The sequence below is a fragment of the Stegostoma tigrinum genome, chromosome 21, assembly GCF_030684315.1.
Source record: "Stegostoma tigrinum isolate sSteTig4 chromosome 21, sSteTig4.hap1, whole genome shotgun sequence".
NCBI lineage: Eukaryota > Metazoa > Chordata > Chondrichthyes > Orectolobiformes > Stegostomatidae > Stegostoma > Stegostoma tigrinum.
This window is the reverse complement of record NC_081374.1, coordinates 42,358,061-42,373,827: the sequence shown is the minus strand read 5'-3', so window position 1 is coordinate 42,373,827 and position 15,767 is coordinate 42,358,061. Positions and strand designations below refer to the sequence as shown.

General features: G+C 45.2%; 1 protein-coding gene across 2 annotated transcripts in view; it reads left to right on the top strand.

The window, feature by feature from the left end:
- The window catches only part of LOC125462770 (transcriptional enhancer factor TEF-5-like), a 151,943-nt gene that overhangs the window by 125,018 nt on the left and 11,158 nt on the right, over positions 1-15,767 (top strand). The window contains exons 7-9 of one of the 2 annotated variants that reach the window (XM_059653472.1): positions 6,867-6,928; positions 10,874-11,007; positions 13,689-13,862. In XM_059653472.1, the coding sequence (XP_059509455.1) occupies positions 6,867-6,928; positions 10,874-11,007; positions 13,689-13,862 (370 nt within the window). The remainder of the gene's footprint in view (positions 1-6,866; positions 6,929-10,873; positions 11,008-13,688; positions 13,863-15,767) is intronic. The other variant, XM_059653471.1, reaches the window with a different exon arrangement.

The window sequence follows — 15,767 nt, the reverse complement described above, 5'->3', positions numbered from 1 at the left end:
GCAAAGATAGAGGCTTTAAGGAGTGTCTTAAAGGAGGAAGGTAGTATACAGCTGTAAGGGGGAAGCCCCAAGGCTTGAAGCCCAGGCATCCGAATGCGCTGCCACCAGTAGTGGAAGGATTCTAACTAAGAAGAGGCCAAAATGAGAGGGACAAAAACAGAAGTTGCTGGAAAAGCTCAGCAGGTCTGGCAGCATCTGTGAAGTAAAAATCAGAGTTAATGTTTCGGGTCCAGTGACCTTTCCTCAGAACAAAATGAGATGAATACAGTCATCTCAGAGGGTTGCAGGACTGGCTGAGATTATAGATAAAGGCTGAAGAAGGATTTGAAAACAAGGATGAGAACTTTAAAGCCAAGGCATTGCCTGACTGTCGGCCAGTGAGCACAGGGGAGATGGGAAAATGGGAGAATGAGACATGCTGAGACTTGAGGCATGGTCTTCGTGATGGCATGATTTTGAGATGTAGGTTTATCTTGGGCTCCATTTTAGGTGGCAATCACAGACTGTTGTCAGGATAAGAATGAAGTGGTAGTTGGGGAATGAATTTGGAACAAGAGTTAAAAGCATTTATTTCAGCCTTTTCAATGTTTAATTGGAGAAAAATTCAGTTTATTCTGTTTATTACTGTACGTCAGATAAGCGGTTTGATAATTTAGCTACAGTGAAGGAGTCGAAAGAGAAGGTGGTGTGGCAGGTGAAAGTGAATGCTGAGAACCATGAAATGTTGACGTGATCGCTGATAAATCTTCAACTATTGTGATGTGATACTTACCTTAGCTCCCATAACAAAGGAATGAGAAGCGGATCACATAGTACTTAGAAGTTCAATGAAACTTTTATTTCACCGTTTATCGTATTTACATAGGTACTCTTGCATGGCTGAACTGCAACTAAGAAATCTGTATGTATCGTAGCACACTTCCCTCAGCATGTCATGCTGCAAGGGGACTCAGCAAGATGGAGACTGGGACCTTAACTCCATTAAATTACCTGCCCTGATGTGGTGATGATATCAAGTTCATGTTCCTAAAAGGCATTTTACAATGCGACAAGTGATACATTGTGTTAGAACGAGGTAATATAAGAGTAATCTGTACAGTTCTGAGGTGTGTAATTTTTGTGTGCAAAAATATTTGATGCAAGTGGCAAGGCAGGTTGTGAAATCAATAGATTCCGGGGCTACATAAGTGCCTAGAGATTAGTCATTACAATAATAGCAAACCTTCTATTTTTACTGTATTCCAATCCCCTTTCAATAAGGGATCATGGGAGATTCCACTAACAGAACAGCACTAAGCCTCCCTAGCATCTCTCACACTAACACAGCTACTACTATTAAAGTAAGTGACTGAAATATTGCAGTTAGCTTCTGAATTTGTAAAATGATTTTTCGGCAAATGCATTCTTGTTTCTTGTACAAAACATGGATTTGTTGGCATTATCCCGTTCCTGAAATAAATGGGTTTGGTTGCTCTCGATTTTGAAATTGTGCCCCAAAGTCCAAACTAACTGCAGACTCAGGCCTAACAAATAGATTCGCTGAACCGAACACTGGGAAAAACAGCATGATGGTAAATAACCCTGGCCTCAACTTCTGTAATGAAATTCTTTAAATCCACATTTCTCACATCACAGTGACAAATATTTCAATTTGGTTAGCTTTAATGTTGAATATTCTCTGGTGTTGAACCCCGTCTATTGTCAGTTACAGTCTTAATTTAGGCCCAGAACTTATTCCTCTGCGTGTCCCATAGCACCTACAGGCTCAGCAGGGTTGAGGCCAACTGAAGCATAGACAGATAGGAGTAGGCTGTTCCACCCACCAAGGCTGCTCCCCCATTCAAAATAAATTATGGCTCATCCACAATCTCAACCCCAAACTCCCATTCTTTCCCCGGACCTCTTCACACCGTCAGCTTCTAGGAGCCTGTTCCTTTCTTAAATATACTCAATGAATGACCTCCTGCAGTACAGGATCATCACCCCCTGAGTGAAGAAATTTCCTCTCACCTCAGTCCGAAATGGCCTACTGATTAACAAAGATACCGACTGGAATTTAATTAGGTGCTCAAGGCTAAGCATACGATAATGTGATCTCATTTGAGTGCATTGCATGTGTACCCGGGGGGTAAATGAATGGACCCAGTGGAGCAAAGACATTCTAGTCATTGTCTATTGATATGCATGTATTTGCTCTTCTTTGCATATGATTTCATGGTTGATTGATAAAGAGAGTCAATTGGAATTAGGGATAATGGGAACTGCAGATGCTGGAGAATCCGAGATAACAAAATGTGGAGTTGGATGAACACAGCAGGCCAAGCATCATCTTAGGTGGAATTAGGCACAGGCAGGAACGGGGAGAGGAGGCCAAAATAATCAGCCATGATCTGCGTAGGAAGGATATTATTAAACAGGAGCGTTTGAGTTATGAAAACAGCTTGGAAAGACTGGGACTTGTCTCATTGGAGTATACGAGGTTGAGAGGTGACCTTTATTGAGGTTTATAAAATCATGAGGGGCATAACCAAAGTGTTTTCCTTAGGTGAGAGGAGAAAGATTTAAAAAAGAGATGAGGGGCAACTTTTTAATGTAGAGAATGCTTTGTGTGTGGGACGATGCAGAGAAATTGGTGCTGCGGGTACAGCTACAACATTTAAAAGACATTGAAATAAGTACATGGCTAGGAAAGGTTTAGAGGGATATGGGCCAAGTGCAGGCAGGTGAGACTAGTTTAGCTTGGAAACAGGTTTGACATGGGCTGGTTCGAGCAAAGGGTCTGTTTCCATGCTCTATGACTCTATGATCTTATTAAATGGCTCATAAATATCGGAGGGCCTGAATGGATACTCCTGCTCCTAATCTTGTGAGTGTGTTGTGTTTGTCGTCAAGTTGGATGTGGGTGAATATGTTTCATCTTGACTCGTTTCAATTTATGTGAGTGTAGCACCACATTCCCTTCTTAAAGCTAATTCTTACCATGTTTTCCCTGAGCTTGGATCCCGACTGTAGGGTGAGCTCACATCAACATCTGATTTTCTTTTAAAACTGTCTAAACACCTAGCGTTTGATTTTTCTACTGGAACACTCCCAAAAGTGAATAAGAAAATGTTCTATAGTGAAAAGACTCCGGACACTGACATGCTGTTTAAATTCATCTGTCATAAAAGCGGGGGAACAGATGTGTTGGCGAGTTTCCAGGAGCAGCCTTTGCTGGGGCTGGGTCCAGTGGCGATGTTGGCGATGTTTCCTTGTTCGTTGTTGTTTGGTAGGATTCGGCATTAACTGTGTGAGGTGAGCATTGATTCATGTCACAGTTCATGGTCGTAATTAAACATTGGTTGGAGGCCTGTGCCCGCTTTAATAGTTAGCTCTGCAGCTAAAATGATTTTTAATTATATCACGCAACGTGGGAATCACTGGCAAGGCACACATTTCATGCCCATCCGAAAGTGCTGGTGAACTGAGTGGTTTGCTGGGCCACAGCAGAGGGCGGTGAAGATGTATGTCACCAGACCAGGTAAGGGTGGCAGACTTCCTTCGCTGAAAGACGTGGGTGACCCAGCTAGCGTTATGCAATGACAATTTCATCACTAAAGCTAGTTTTCAATTCTAGATTTTATTATTTTGATACAGGATTCAAATCTATGTTTATAGAGTCACAGGATCACTGCAGTTTGGAAGCAGGCCATTCGGTCCATCGAGTCCACAATGACCCTCTGAAGACCATCCCACTCAGGCCCACTACACCCGCCCCCCCCCCCCCCTCGCCCCATCCTATCCCTGCAACCCTGCATTTCTTACGGCCAATCCACACAACCCCTGTAAATTTTTGGCTGGAGGTACGAAACCAGATCACCCAGAGGAAACCCACACTGACACAAGGAGAATGTGTAAACTCCACACAGACTGTCGCCCGAAGGTGGAATCAAACCAGCGTCCCTGGCACTGTGAGGCAACAGTGCTAACCACTAAGCCACCATGCCATCCTCAGAGCATTAGTTGGGCCTTTGGATTATTCGTCCATCTTTTCAGCCTCCTTAAACATGGGTGAGGTCCCGGAGGACTGGAGAATTGCTAGTGTTGTCCCCATGTTTAAGAAGGGTAGCAGGGATAATCCAGGTAATTATCGACCGGTGAGCCTGACGTCAGTGGTAGGGAAGCTGCTGGAGAAGATGCTGAGGGTTAGGATCTATTCCCATTTGGAAGAAAATGGGCTTATCAGTGATAGGCAACATGGTTTTGCGCAGGGAAGGTCATGTCTTACCAACTTAATAGAATTCTTTGAGGACATGACAGAGTTGATTGATGAGGGAAAGGCTTTAGATGTCATATACATGGACTTCAGTAAGGCGTTTGATAAGGATCCCCATGGCAGGCTGTTGGAGAAAGTGAAGTCACATGGGGTCCAGGGTGTGCCAGCTAGATGGATAAAAAACTGGCTAGGCAACAGGAGACAGAGGGTAGTAGTGGAAAGGGGTTTCTTAAATTGGACACCTGTGACCAGTGGTGTTCCACAGGGATCTGTGCTGGGACCACTGTTGTTTGTGATATATGTAAATGATTTGGAGGAAGGTGTAGGTGGTCTGATCAGCAAGTTTGCAGATGACACTAAGATTGGTGGAGTAGCAGATAGTGAAGGGGACTGTCAGAGATTACAGCAAAATATAGATAGATTAGAGAATTGGACGGAGAAATGACAGATGGAGTTCAATCCGGGCAAATGCAAGGTGATGCATTTTGGAAGATCTAATTCAAGAGCAAACTATACAGTAAATGGAAAAGTCCTGGGGAAAATTGATGCACTGAGAGATCTGGGTGCTCAGGACCATTGTTCCCTGATGGTGGCAATGCAGGTCAATAGAGTGGTCAAGAAGGCATATAGCATGCTTTCATTCATCAGACGGGGTATTGAGTACAAGAGTTGGCAGGTCATGTTACAGTTGTTTAAGACTTTCATTCGGCCACATTTGGAACACTGAGTACAATTCTGGTCACCCCATTACCAAAAGGATGTGGATGCTTTGGAGAGGGTGCAGAGGAGGTTCACCAGAGTGGGGGACTCAACTACTAGGGGTCATGAGTTCAATGAGAGGAGGAAAGTTAATGGGAGATATGTGTGGAAAGTTCTTTATGCAGAGGGTGGTGGGTGTCTGGAACGCGTTGCCAGCGGAGGTGGTAGACGCAGACACGATAGTGTCTTTTAAGATGTATCTGGACAAATACATGGATCAGCAGGGAGCAAAGGGATACAGACCCTTAGAAAATAAATGGCAGGTTTAGACAGTGGATCTCGATTGGTGCAGGCTTGGAGGGCTGAAGGACCTGTTCCTGTGCTGTAATTTTCTTTGTTCTTTGTTATCACTTTTCAATTTTCTTGCAAATCCTGCATCCCTTGTACTTGCTGTAAGTCCCCTTTCAACAACTGCTCACGGTTGGTAATGCCACTTCAAATTGACTGATTATTATTTTTCTTTCACTCCCAACTTCAAATGGGTCTTTTGAGAGCTCTCAAATTCTCCCGCTCCTTTACTGCAGATGAGAGCATGGTCAGTAAGGGTTAGCAGAGGGTTTGAGAGAGCCGGATTGACTGGTGGATTAAGTAATAGAAACATGGAGATTATGTCGATGCCAATGTGGGAGAGGACAGATGGAAAGCCCCTCACAGCAGCAAAATCGACCAGTCATCACTTGTATTTGCACTTTCTTTCCTTTAGAAAGGAAAGTGCTATGGGATGCTCGATGTGGGCCCCACATTTTGAATTGTGTGAGATTTAATGCAGCTGATAGACTGCTGATGTTTGACAGATAGTTCAGCTTCCCAGTGTGACTAGAGACATTTGTGAATTGTTTTAAAGTGCAAGTCTGGACTGAAAGACCGAATATTTACACAAAACCTTCTGCATAGTCCTTGTTGGACAGTTTTCTGTTGTGTGGTAATTCAGCTTTCAGTTCCTTTGCGTTTCTCCAGCACCTGCTTTTCATATCTTTCCCTGAAAGTTGCAGCGCTGTTTTTGCCGGACCACCCCGCTAATGTTAACACTCACATTAAAGATTACTGGTAAATAGCATTGCACTGTGAAGCGCAGAAACCGCGATGCATTTGTCAATAAATCTTTCCCTAATTTAGGGGTCACTTGCAACCACTCTCCTTGCTGGCCAACTTCTGGAAATCAGTTCCGTGTGAAAGTATATAATCATGTAAAAAGTGACCCGGTGACTTTTGGCCTAAAACAAAAGCACTGGTCTCATGTGCCTTATCTAAAAGCTGATTCTGGTTGAAGTAAGTGCACAGAGGCCTGTATCCCATCACTAAGTTACCCTTTATCTACCTGTACACAGTTAAATGGGCTCTGACCAGCCAGCTCAATGCCAGCCCCTAAACTGAGGAGACCTTCTGACCCTCCTGTTTATATCTGTCACCCAGGGCTCCCTGATTTGGCCCAGGTTAACCACCCCCATTAAAGATTCCATAGTCAATGAGATCTACCTGGCCATGGTTCCAGTCTCTACTCTTGTCTTTCAAAGATCAAGGGCCAAAAATCTCGGAACCCAAGCTGTCATTTCTACAATCCCATCAAACACCTCAATTCATTATTCATTAGAAATGGTAGTAGGCTGCAGCCTTTCAGCGGTAAGTGTTTCCAAGGGCCTCAGTGTAGCAGGGCTGCCTGACTGCTGAGATCAGAAACTGTCCCAAGATGCCTGCGTGCCCTTTGGAAGGTGTTACTCGGATTGGGCTTGGGCCATGGAGACTGTCCGGAGCATTGGGCTATTCTGCTCTTGAACTGTGCTGTCCCTCACCACCGCCACCAGGTCCATCTGCAGGCACTAATCCACATGTCTTGTTTCATTCCTTTTTGCAGTGTGAAGCCATTCGCCCAACCATCATACCCCATTCAGCCAGCAGTACCACCGTCTATCGCAAGTGAGTACGCCACAGGCCGTGTGCGGTAAATTGCAGAGTCTGGAAGCCAGCTTTGTCCCAACAAGCGGGTTCGGAAGAGTTGGTCCATGTTCCTTGTGTGCACAATCTTCTGAAATGTTCTGTGTCTTACACACCCTGTACCCTCAATCTATTAGTCCAGAAATTTTGGAATGGCTGAGGGCTAGTGCAGAAAGCAAATCTGGGATGAATGTAATCCATTTGGCCGTACTCTGGCCTATTGAGTGAATGTCACTGGGTTGGAATGCAAGGGGAGAAGAAATTATATTAAAGCTCAATGCGACTTCAGCGAGAGAACAGATTACTGCCGAGTTCAGAAAAGATTTACAACGATCGTGTTGTGACTGGAGAGTTTGGGCAATAGGGAGAGGCTGAATTGGCTGGGGCTATTTTCCTCTTGAGCATCAGAGGCTGAGGGGTGACTTTACAGAAGTTTGTAAAATCATGAGGAGCAGGGATAGGGTGAAAAGCCAGGGTCGTCTCCCTGGGTTGGGAGAGTCCAAAGCTCAAAGCCATACATTTAAGGTGAGAGGGGCAAGATTTAAAAAGGACCTAAGGAGCAACTTATTAGTACAGAGGGTGGTGTGTGGATGGAATAGGCTGCCAGAGGAGGTGGTGGAGTCTGGTACAGTTACAGCATTTAAAAGGTATCTGAATGGGTATATGAATAGGAAGAGTTTAGAGGGACATGGGCTAAATGCTGGCAAATGGGACTAGTTTGATTTAGGATATCTGGTCGACATGGACGAGTTAGACCAAAGGGTCTGTTTCCTTGCTGTACATCTCTATCACTCTATGACTCTTGAGGTTGGCCGGCTCGCCGAAGCTGGTTTGTTGTTCTGCAGATATTTCATTACCGTGCTTGGTAACATCTTCAGTGCAGCCTCTGATGAAGCGTCGGTGTGTTTTCTTGCCTGGTTTTTAACTCTGGGGTCCGTTGCGATGGATTGCCTCACTTCCGGGTTTCCTCTGTAGTAAAATGTATATGGGGCCGAGTTCAATGTGTTTATTAATAGCCTGCTTCGTGGAGTGCCATGCTTCCAGGAATTCTCGTGCCTGTCTCTGCCTGGTCTGTCCCAGGATCTTGGTGTTGTCCCAGTCGAAGTCACGGTTCTCCTTGCCCACTTGGATTGATATGAGTGAGTATTAATCATGTCCTTTTGTAGCCAGTTGCTGTTCATCTCAATCCAAGTGGGCAAGGAGAACCGTGACTTCGACTGGGACAACACCAAGATCCTGGGACAGACCAGGCAGAGACAGGCACGAGAATTCCTGGAAGCATGGCACTCCATGAAGCAGGCTATTAATAAACACATTGAACTCGACCCCATATACATTCCATTATGGAGGGAACCCGGAAGTGAGGCAATCCATCGCAACGGACCCCAGAGTTTAAAAACCAGGCAGGAAAACACACCGACGCTTCATCAGAGGCTGCACTGAGGATGTTACCAAGCACGGTAACGAAATGTCTGCAGAACAACAAACCAGCTCGGTGAGCCGGCCAACCTCAACACCCACAACCCGAGCTACAGATCTACTGCAAAACCTTCGCCTCTATGACTCTATTGCGATCTGGGCACTGCATCTCAGAAAGGATATGTTGGCGTGACAGACCTGAGGTGAGGCTCCCCAGACCATGAGGGCTTCAGATGAAAAACCCCACATTGTCAGGCTCCCAGCTGAAGGGGGATCAACTGTCTCTCGTGCTTCAGTCACCCAGCCCTTCAGTTGGTCACCAGCTTGCTGTGTAAAGGATCTTCCCCCTTGTGGCTGCCTTTGTCCCGCACCGTAGATATTAATCTTTTCAAAAGAGCCAACCGAAACAGGCTTTCTTGAATGTCAAAAAAGATGTAAGTATATTTGCAAGAGGAAATAATAATGCAAGACACAAGCACATAGATTAGGAATGAGAAGGAATGAGAAATGATTCGATGACAGATATAAGTCAAAAGGCTTTGGTGAAGAGTGTGTCGTAGCTTTTGAGATTTTGATTTTGCAGATTGTTTGAAGTCCTTTTTCCTAGTTCCATCCAATACTGTTAGCATGGGAGCCCTCATTGTGAGAGAGTCTCTCCTTTCATTTCCTGCGTCACTGTTTATTAGCAAAACTCAAAGCTTTTAGCTTCATAGCACTCTAGTCCACGTACTAAGGCATTAAGCCACCTGAAGTATACAGAACAGGGCCAAAGCTTGCTTTTAACCCCTCTCCCTGAATATTCTTGAAAGGGGAAAATGGAAATATGCCTTCCACACAGACTACTGTCATTTTTATTTTACCATTGTTAGTTATTCCCAGTTCAGTTTCTGCCCTTGAAGTTCTGCGACACCCATTGATGTAGTATTCCTGAATTCCTCTCCAGACAGCCACAGATTTACACCCACTGTCATTTTGGCAACATCAGCCCTTTTCTTAACAAAACATTGGAATTTAAAAATTTGGTATGTCTATAGGTCTTGACCAGAGTTGTGACACCTTGGAAGGGATGGAATGTAGATTAACCACCGTTTTACCGCACGAACTAAGCTGGGTCAGTTTTAAATTTCAAAACCAGGATCGATTGACTGTTCTCCATGAAGACAGTTATCGGCCAAGGCAGGTAGATGAGGTCAAGATACAGGTCAACCATGATCTATTGATAGTCACCAAAAGCTGAATTTTCACAAGAAGATACGGAATGAGACATGAAGTTTTATTCGGGTCTTGAGCCTGCTTCCAGTGGGGAATTGATTAAATGTAAGATTTGCATGTTTTTAGCCTGCAATGGGCGTGGAGAAGGTTTCTGTGCAGAGAAAGGTGGGCTTTTCAAACGGGGGGTGGTGGGGGGTGGCCAACAAGCCCTGCAGCTTCTGAGGTCTCTAAGGCAGCAGTACAAGGTAAATTACACAGAGACTGCTCCAGCAAAAACACTGATAAAAAGTAGAGAGAGAGAGAGAGCAGCCAGCTCATTCCCTAGGGTTGGGCAAGGCTGCAGGGAGCCCCCTACCTGTGGCTTTAGGCTCTACCTTCACCCAAGTGAACACAAAGGGCAGTTTCTGTAGACTTGACACTCCGACCTGCTCCCTCCCGTCACGGTGGGACACAGTCAGTTTCCTAACCTTACCTTCAACAAGGCTCTTTATGGCCTCAATTGCCTGTCTACCTCAAAGGGTCAAGGTTTCCCCAGGTTCTGAGACCATGTCAGCCTAAATAGCCAGTGTCAGAAAGACTGCTGTGATGCCAACCACCAGCAGGAGGCAATATTTGCTACATTCATCCCCTCGGCTTTAGTTTCCAATCTCTGGGGGACCAGAAAATACCACCCCAAGATGTTGATATTGAGCTAACATTCCAGGATGTCCTGGAGGTTACACTGAGACAGTTTGCCTCAAACCACTGGTCCTGTCGTATTCTCAAAGGCACTGAACAGATATACCAAATGTGGACAACAAGAGAATTGTTGCAGTCACACTTTGCAGTTGGGCCTTCCAAAAATATGTTTTAGCTAAAAATACTTCTTCGCAGGGTATGGGTGTTGCTGGCTGGTCCGGCATTTATTGCCGTTGAGAAGATGCTAGTGAGCTATGCAGCCCACGTGCTATAGGTTGAGAGAATTTCAGGATTTTGGCTCAGTGAACGGTGATATAGTTCCACATTGGGATGGCGTGTGGTTTGGAGGGGAACTTACAGGGGCTGGTATTCCCATGTATCTGCTGCTGTTGTCATGCTAGACAGAAGTGGTCGTGGGCTTTGGAAAGGTGTTCTCTGAGTAGCCGTTGCTGCCATGTATCAGGTAGATGGTACACAACGTGCGTTGGGGTAATGGACGCAGCGAATGTTGAAGATTTCTAAAGTTGTTTGGAACACAGGAAGAAAGGAAAGGTCTGCTCGACTGAAAGTTGATTTTCAAACCAAGTGGGGTTTAATTTAACTGTTTTGTTTCTTCAGCAGGCTATGAACCATTGGGGCCTCTCTCACCTCCTGCTACTATCCCAGTGTGGCAGGACCGAACTATCGCCTCGACTAAACTCAGATTGCTGGAGTACTCTGCTTTTGTGGAGGTGCAGAGAGACCCAGACACGGTACGCAGCTGCTTCTCAATCCCCCCAACCTCTGACTGGTTTATACCAATAGGCAGAGCTCTTATCTGGTTCCTTCACTGGAGGGAGAAGAGTCTCGCCAAAAGCACCCCTTCACCCCAGATTGTGAGAAACAGTATGTTTCTACAATGCCTTTGCTGACCCCTGGATTCCCCAAACACCTACAGGTAACAGAGTAAACAAGGTGTGGAGCTGGATGAACACAGCAGGCCCGGCAGCATCAGAGGAGCAGGAAAGCTGACTTTTCAGGTCTGGAGCCTTCTTCAGAAATGGGGGAGGGGGAAGGGGGTTCTGAAATAAATAGAGAGGTGGCGGCGGGATGGGGAGGCGATGATGGAAGGTGGATAAAGGAGCAGGTAGGTGGAGAGGAGACAGACAGGCCAAGGAGGCGGGGATGGAGCCAGTAAAGGTGAGGGTAGGTGGGGAGTTGTGTTGGAAGTTGGTCAGCCCAGGGAAGATGGACAGGTCAAGGAGGCGGGGATGGAGCCAGTAAAGGTGAGGGTAGGTGGGGAGTTGGTCAGTCCAGGAAAGACAGATCAAGGAGGCGGGGAAGAGGCTGGTAGGTGGGAAGTGGGTGTGGGGGTGGTCAGTGAGGTCGGAGGAGCGGTAGGTGGGAGAAAAGACTGAAGGGCCTGTTTCTGTGCTGCAATACTCTATGATTCTGTGTGATTCTCTGAAAGATGGACAGGTCATGGAGGCGGGGATGAGCTGGGTTGGTTTTGGGATGAGGCCCGGGGGTGGGGGGGTGGGGGGAGGCGGTGGGTGAGTGGGTGGGGAGATTTTGAAGCCTGTGAAGTCCACATTGAGACCATAGGGCTACACTACCCCTCACCCACACACAGTAATACTACCCCCCACCCACACACAGAGACACTACTCCTGACCCACACATAGCGACACTATCCCTGACCCACAGACAGCAAAATATCACTAACCCACACACAGCAAAACTACTCCTGACTCACACAGTGACACTACCCCTGACCCACATACAGTGACATATCACTGACCCACACATAGCAACACTACCCCTGACACACACACACAGCAACACTGCCCCTAACCGCTGCTTCAAATCATTATCCTGTCCTGAGTACTGTGTTGGTGAATTTGATTGATTTGAAAAGCTAGAACAGCGCTGATGTATTTTCCTGAATGCTCATGACCCTTTGTTACTTACATTTGAACACCCTTTTGAAAATTCCCCCCTATGAATGAAAAATTTGCCTTTGGATTCTGCTGGGAATTAGCTCTGAAATTTGCCAGGGCTCACAGTGCTTCTGTTGACTACCCTCGACATGCCTTTGTTCTTCCTCAGTGTAATGCTTCTGTGTACTTGCTTTCAGTTTGTGTGCAAATAGAGATACTGCCTGCTTTATGTTGAAACCCAGCTTCAATTAGTATTTCCAACCTGGTTTTTGCTACCATCAGTCCGCAGTTTGTAACTGCCATTTCTTCTGAGTTGCAGGTCATCATGAAACTCTCCAGACTGTCTTTGAATCCACACAACTTAAACACAAATGAGTAAAAGAAGAACTTTCATATGAATGGCACCTGTGACTGCCCCAAAACACTTCACTCTCAAAGACATTTTTCTGAAGTGTAATCATTGCAGTCATGCAGGAAGGTGCAGTGGGACAACACTATGGCCTTAAGAGATACGTTTGGTCCATTTTTTTTAATGAAGGATGGTTAAGATGCCAAGCAGTCTGCTCCAAAGTCCATGAATTGTGATTTTTTTTTTCCAAATTCAAAGCAATAGAAGCAGCCTGAACAGGTGGAGTCAAAATCCCACAGAATCAGGATTTTTAGTTTTAGTTTTCAGTAGCAGTTGCTACTGGAGTCTTAAAGCTGGCCTTGGAAGCTGTGTTTCCTCTCTCAGCTACAGCTAAAAGCTGGGGTTCTCTTCCTGCTGCTAGAATTGCATGTGAGACAATCTATTTTACTGAATTTGCCTTTGCCAAGGGTGTGTTTATGGGACGTTACACTATTGGAACAGTTACTGTTTAGTAGTAAAACAATCTATCATTCTGTTAAATTTCCCGATACAGTTAAGTTATTCCACTTTCTTTTGTTGTCTTTTAACTATAGTGTATGAATAAAGTGTATTTTGCTTTGAGACAGGTAGTTTGACCATTCATATTACATCTGGAGTGCACTTGTCTTTAAAATAAGACAAAGTTTAGGGTCTAGATATATCTCCTTGATATGTTTTGAGGGGGTTTTGTCTGGTCCATGATAACAGCAACCAGCTTGTACCCAGCAAACTCCCACAAACAGCAGTAAGGTAAATGGCCAGGAAATCTGGTTAAGGTGTTGGTTGGGGGATAAATGTTGGTCAGGGCACTAGGGAATGCACTTTCTTTTTTTATGTAGTTCACAGGGTGTGGTCATCTCTGGCTAGCTCAACATGTATCACCCAGGCCCCGTCGCACTGAAAGAATATGGCTTGTACCACTGTGGGACCTTTATAAGGCTACCTGAGGGGAAAGATTAACCCTTTGTCATTCACAATTACGTCTTCAGGTGTCTGCAGTGCTGCTGGGTCCAGGAGCTTCCAATTCGGGCACACAAGTTCCTCAAATGAGCCGCAGCTGAATGGAAGTGAAGGTGGCCTTTGGCAGGAAGGAATGAAGTAACTCACCTCCTTTCTTTCTTTGCAGTATAACAAACACCTCTTCGTACACATTGGTCAGACAAACCCATCCTACAGCGACCCGTTACTGGAGGCCGTGGATATCCGTCAGATCTACGACAAATTTCCGGAGAAGAAGGGCGGGTTGAAGGAGTTGTTTGAGAAAGGACCACAGAATGCCTTTTTCTTAGTAAAGTTCTGGGTAAGGCCTCCGCTCCCTTCTCACTGTTGTCCTCTGTGCACCATATGGTCGCTGTTACTTTCTGATCCGTTGATGTTATGGGCCCAAAGTGACAATTGAAATGGCACTGGACTGGTGTTGTGACCTCAACAACTTTATTTTAATCAGTTTTGGGGCCAGTTGGCTATAGCTGATTAGTGCGGTGAAAAATAAGGCTACAGTGTGGGTTCAAGATCCACCCTGGCTGTGAAGGTTTAGAAAGGCTCATCTCCTCTTTTTACCCTACGTTTAAGAAGTGGATCACCTCAGCCTGCACATAACTCTCTGTCACAATCTCTCTAATGGAGAGGGATGGCACTGGCCCTTTATACTCTATGATTGCTTACTGATTTCAATATTGAACATTGCTGGGGAAAGGAACAGCATGAATCAGCAACAATGGCATGTTTAATTAGTGCCTTTTACATAGTGCAACATTGCAGGAAGCTCCACTGAAGTGTTCAGTCATCAAAGTTGGCACCAAATTCCCACCTGCTTCCTGGGTAACACGCTTCCTGCTGCCAGCAATGACTCTGATTTAATTTTCAGATTATAAATCAAGCCCCCAGAAATACACAGTGAGGTTTACAATGTCTGACATCTCTGGCTGCAGTATTAATTACAGACTGGAGGGAACTTTAAGTGTTCTGGAATAGCAGACGGCTGTGGTGAAAATCTGACCCAACCCTCCTTCAGTTTTTGGCTTTAAAAGGGGACTGACTTATTCTCCCAAGGTGTGTTGTTGATTTAATATTGAAATGAGCCTGCATGCATTAAATTTAATTCAAGTATCAGTTCCTGGGCCAGAACTTGCCAGAGCACAAGAACCCAGCAACTAAATGCATGTGATAGAGGCCACATAGTCAGCTAGGATCTTTCCAACACCACTTGTGGGCCAAGAGAAACAGAAAACCCCCTCGCAGGTTCACAAAGCTAATCTGCTTTTCTTCCCATTGATCTGCCTCTCTCTCTCTCTCTCTCTCTGACCATTCAGAAATCATGCCCACTTTCCAGCATTGCACCCTCACTTAGCCACTAAATCCCAGAAAAATGGTTCATCAACATTTGTCATCTCGCTAACCCACCACCACATCCCACTCCTCAACCAATATGGTATCACCCTGACCCACAATCCCTCCCTCCTTTCCTCCTCTCTGCTCTCCAGATATGGTCTGGCACACTGCTTTGAGTTACTTAATTGTTGTCATGTGTATCTTGTTACAAAGCACAGTGAAAAGTGTTGTAGAGTGTCACCACACTCTGACACCATCTTTAAATACAGAAAAATAAACCAAAACATAGAATATAAAGGCAGAAAAATGAAGAAATAAAGGAAGTCCAACTTTACGAACATGTATTGGTCAGGCTTTCAATATCTGGCTGTCAGTTGGGAAATGAAGCAAAAGAACTTGCATATGGTCTTGTCACTAAACGACTCTCTAGGGAAGCCACAACCATGGGTTTGTTGGTTGGCCTGCTTTCATGCCAACATAAGGGACAATGGGGAATGTTCTGTTGTACCATGTTCAGTGCATCAGCAGGTGGCGCTTGTGTATGACATTGCAGACTGAAACACTAGTGATGGAAGCAAACAGATCGCTCCCACTTTATGGGAGCAGGAGAATGCCAACCTGATCTCAGCCTCTCTAAAGACTTGTCAAAGATCAAACCCCACTACTCAAGAAGGGAGGAAGAGAGGATAAAGTGAAACTACGGGCCAGTCAACCTGATATCAGTAGTAAGAAAGGAATTATAACCTACAGTTGAGTGCATGGTAACAGGGAACTTGGAAAAATATCATGACTTGAGCGGTCATTGATTTATACAAGGAAAGTTGTCTATGACAAATCTACCAAGAGTTTTTTTTTGCATTTGTAACCCGTGTTT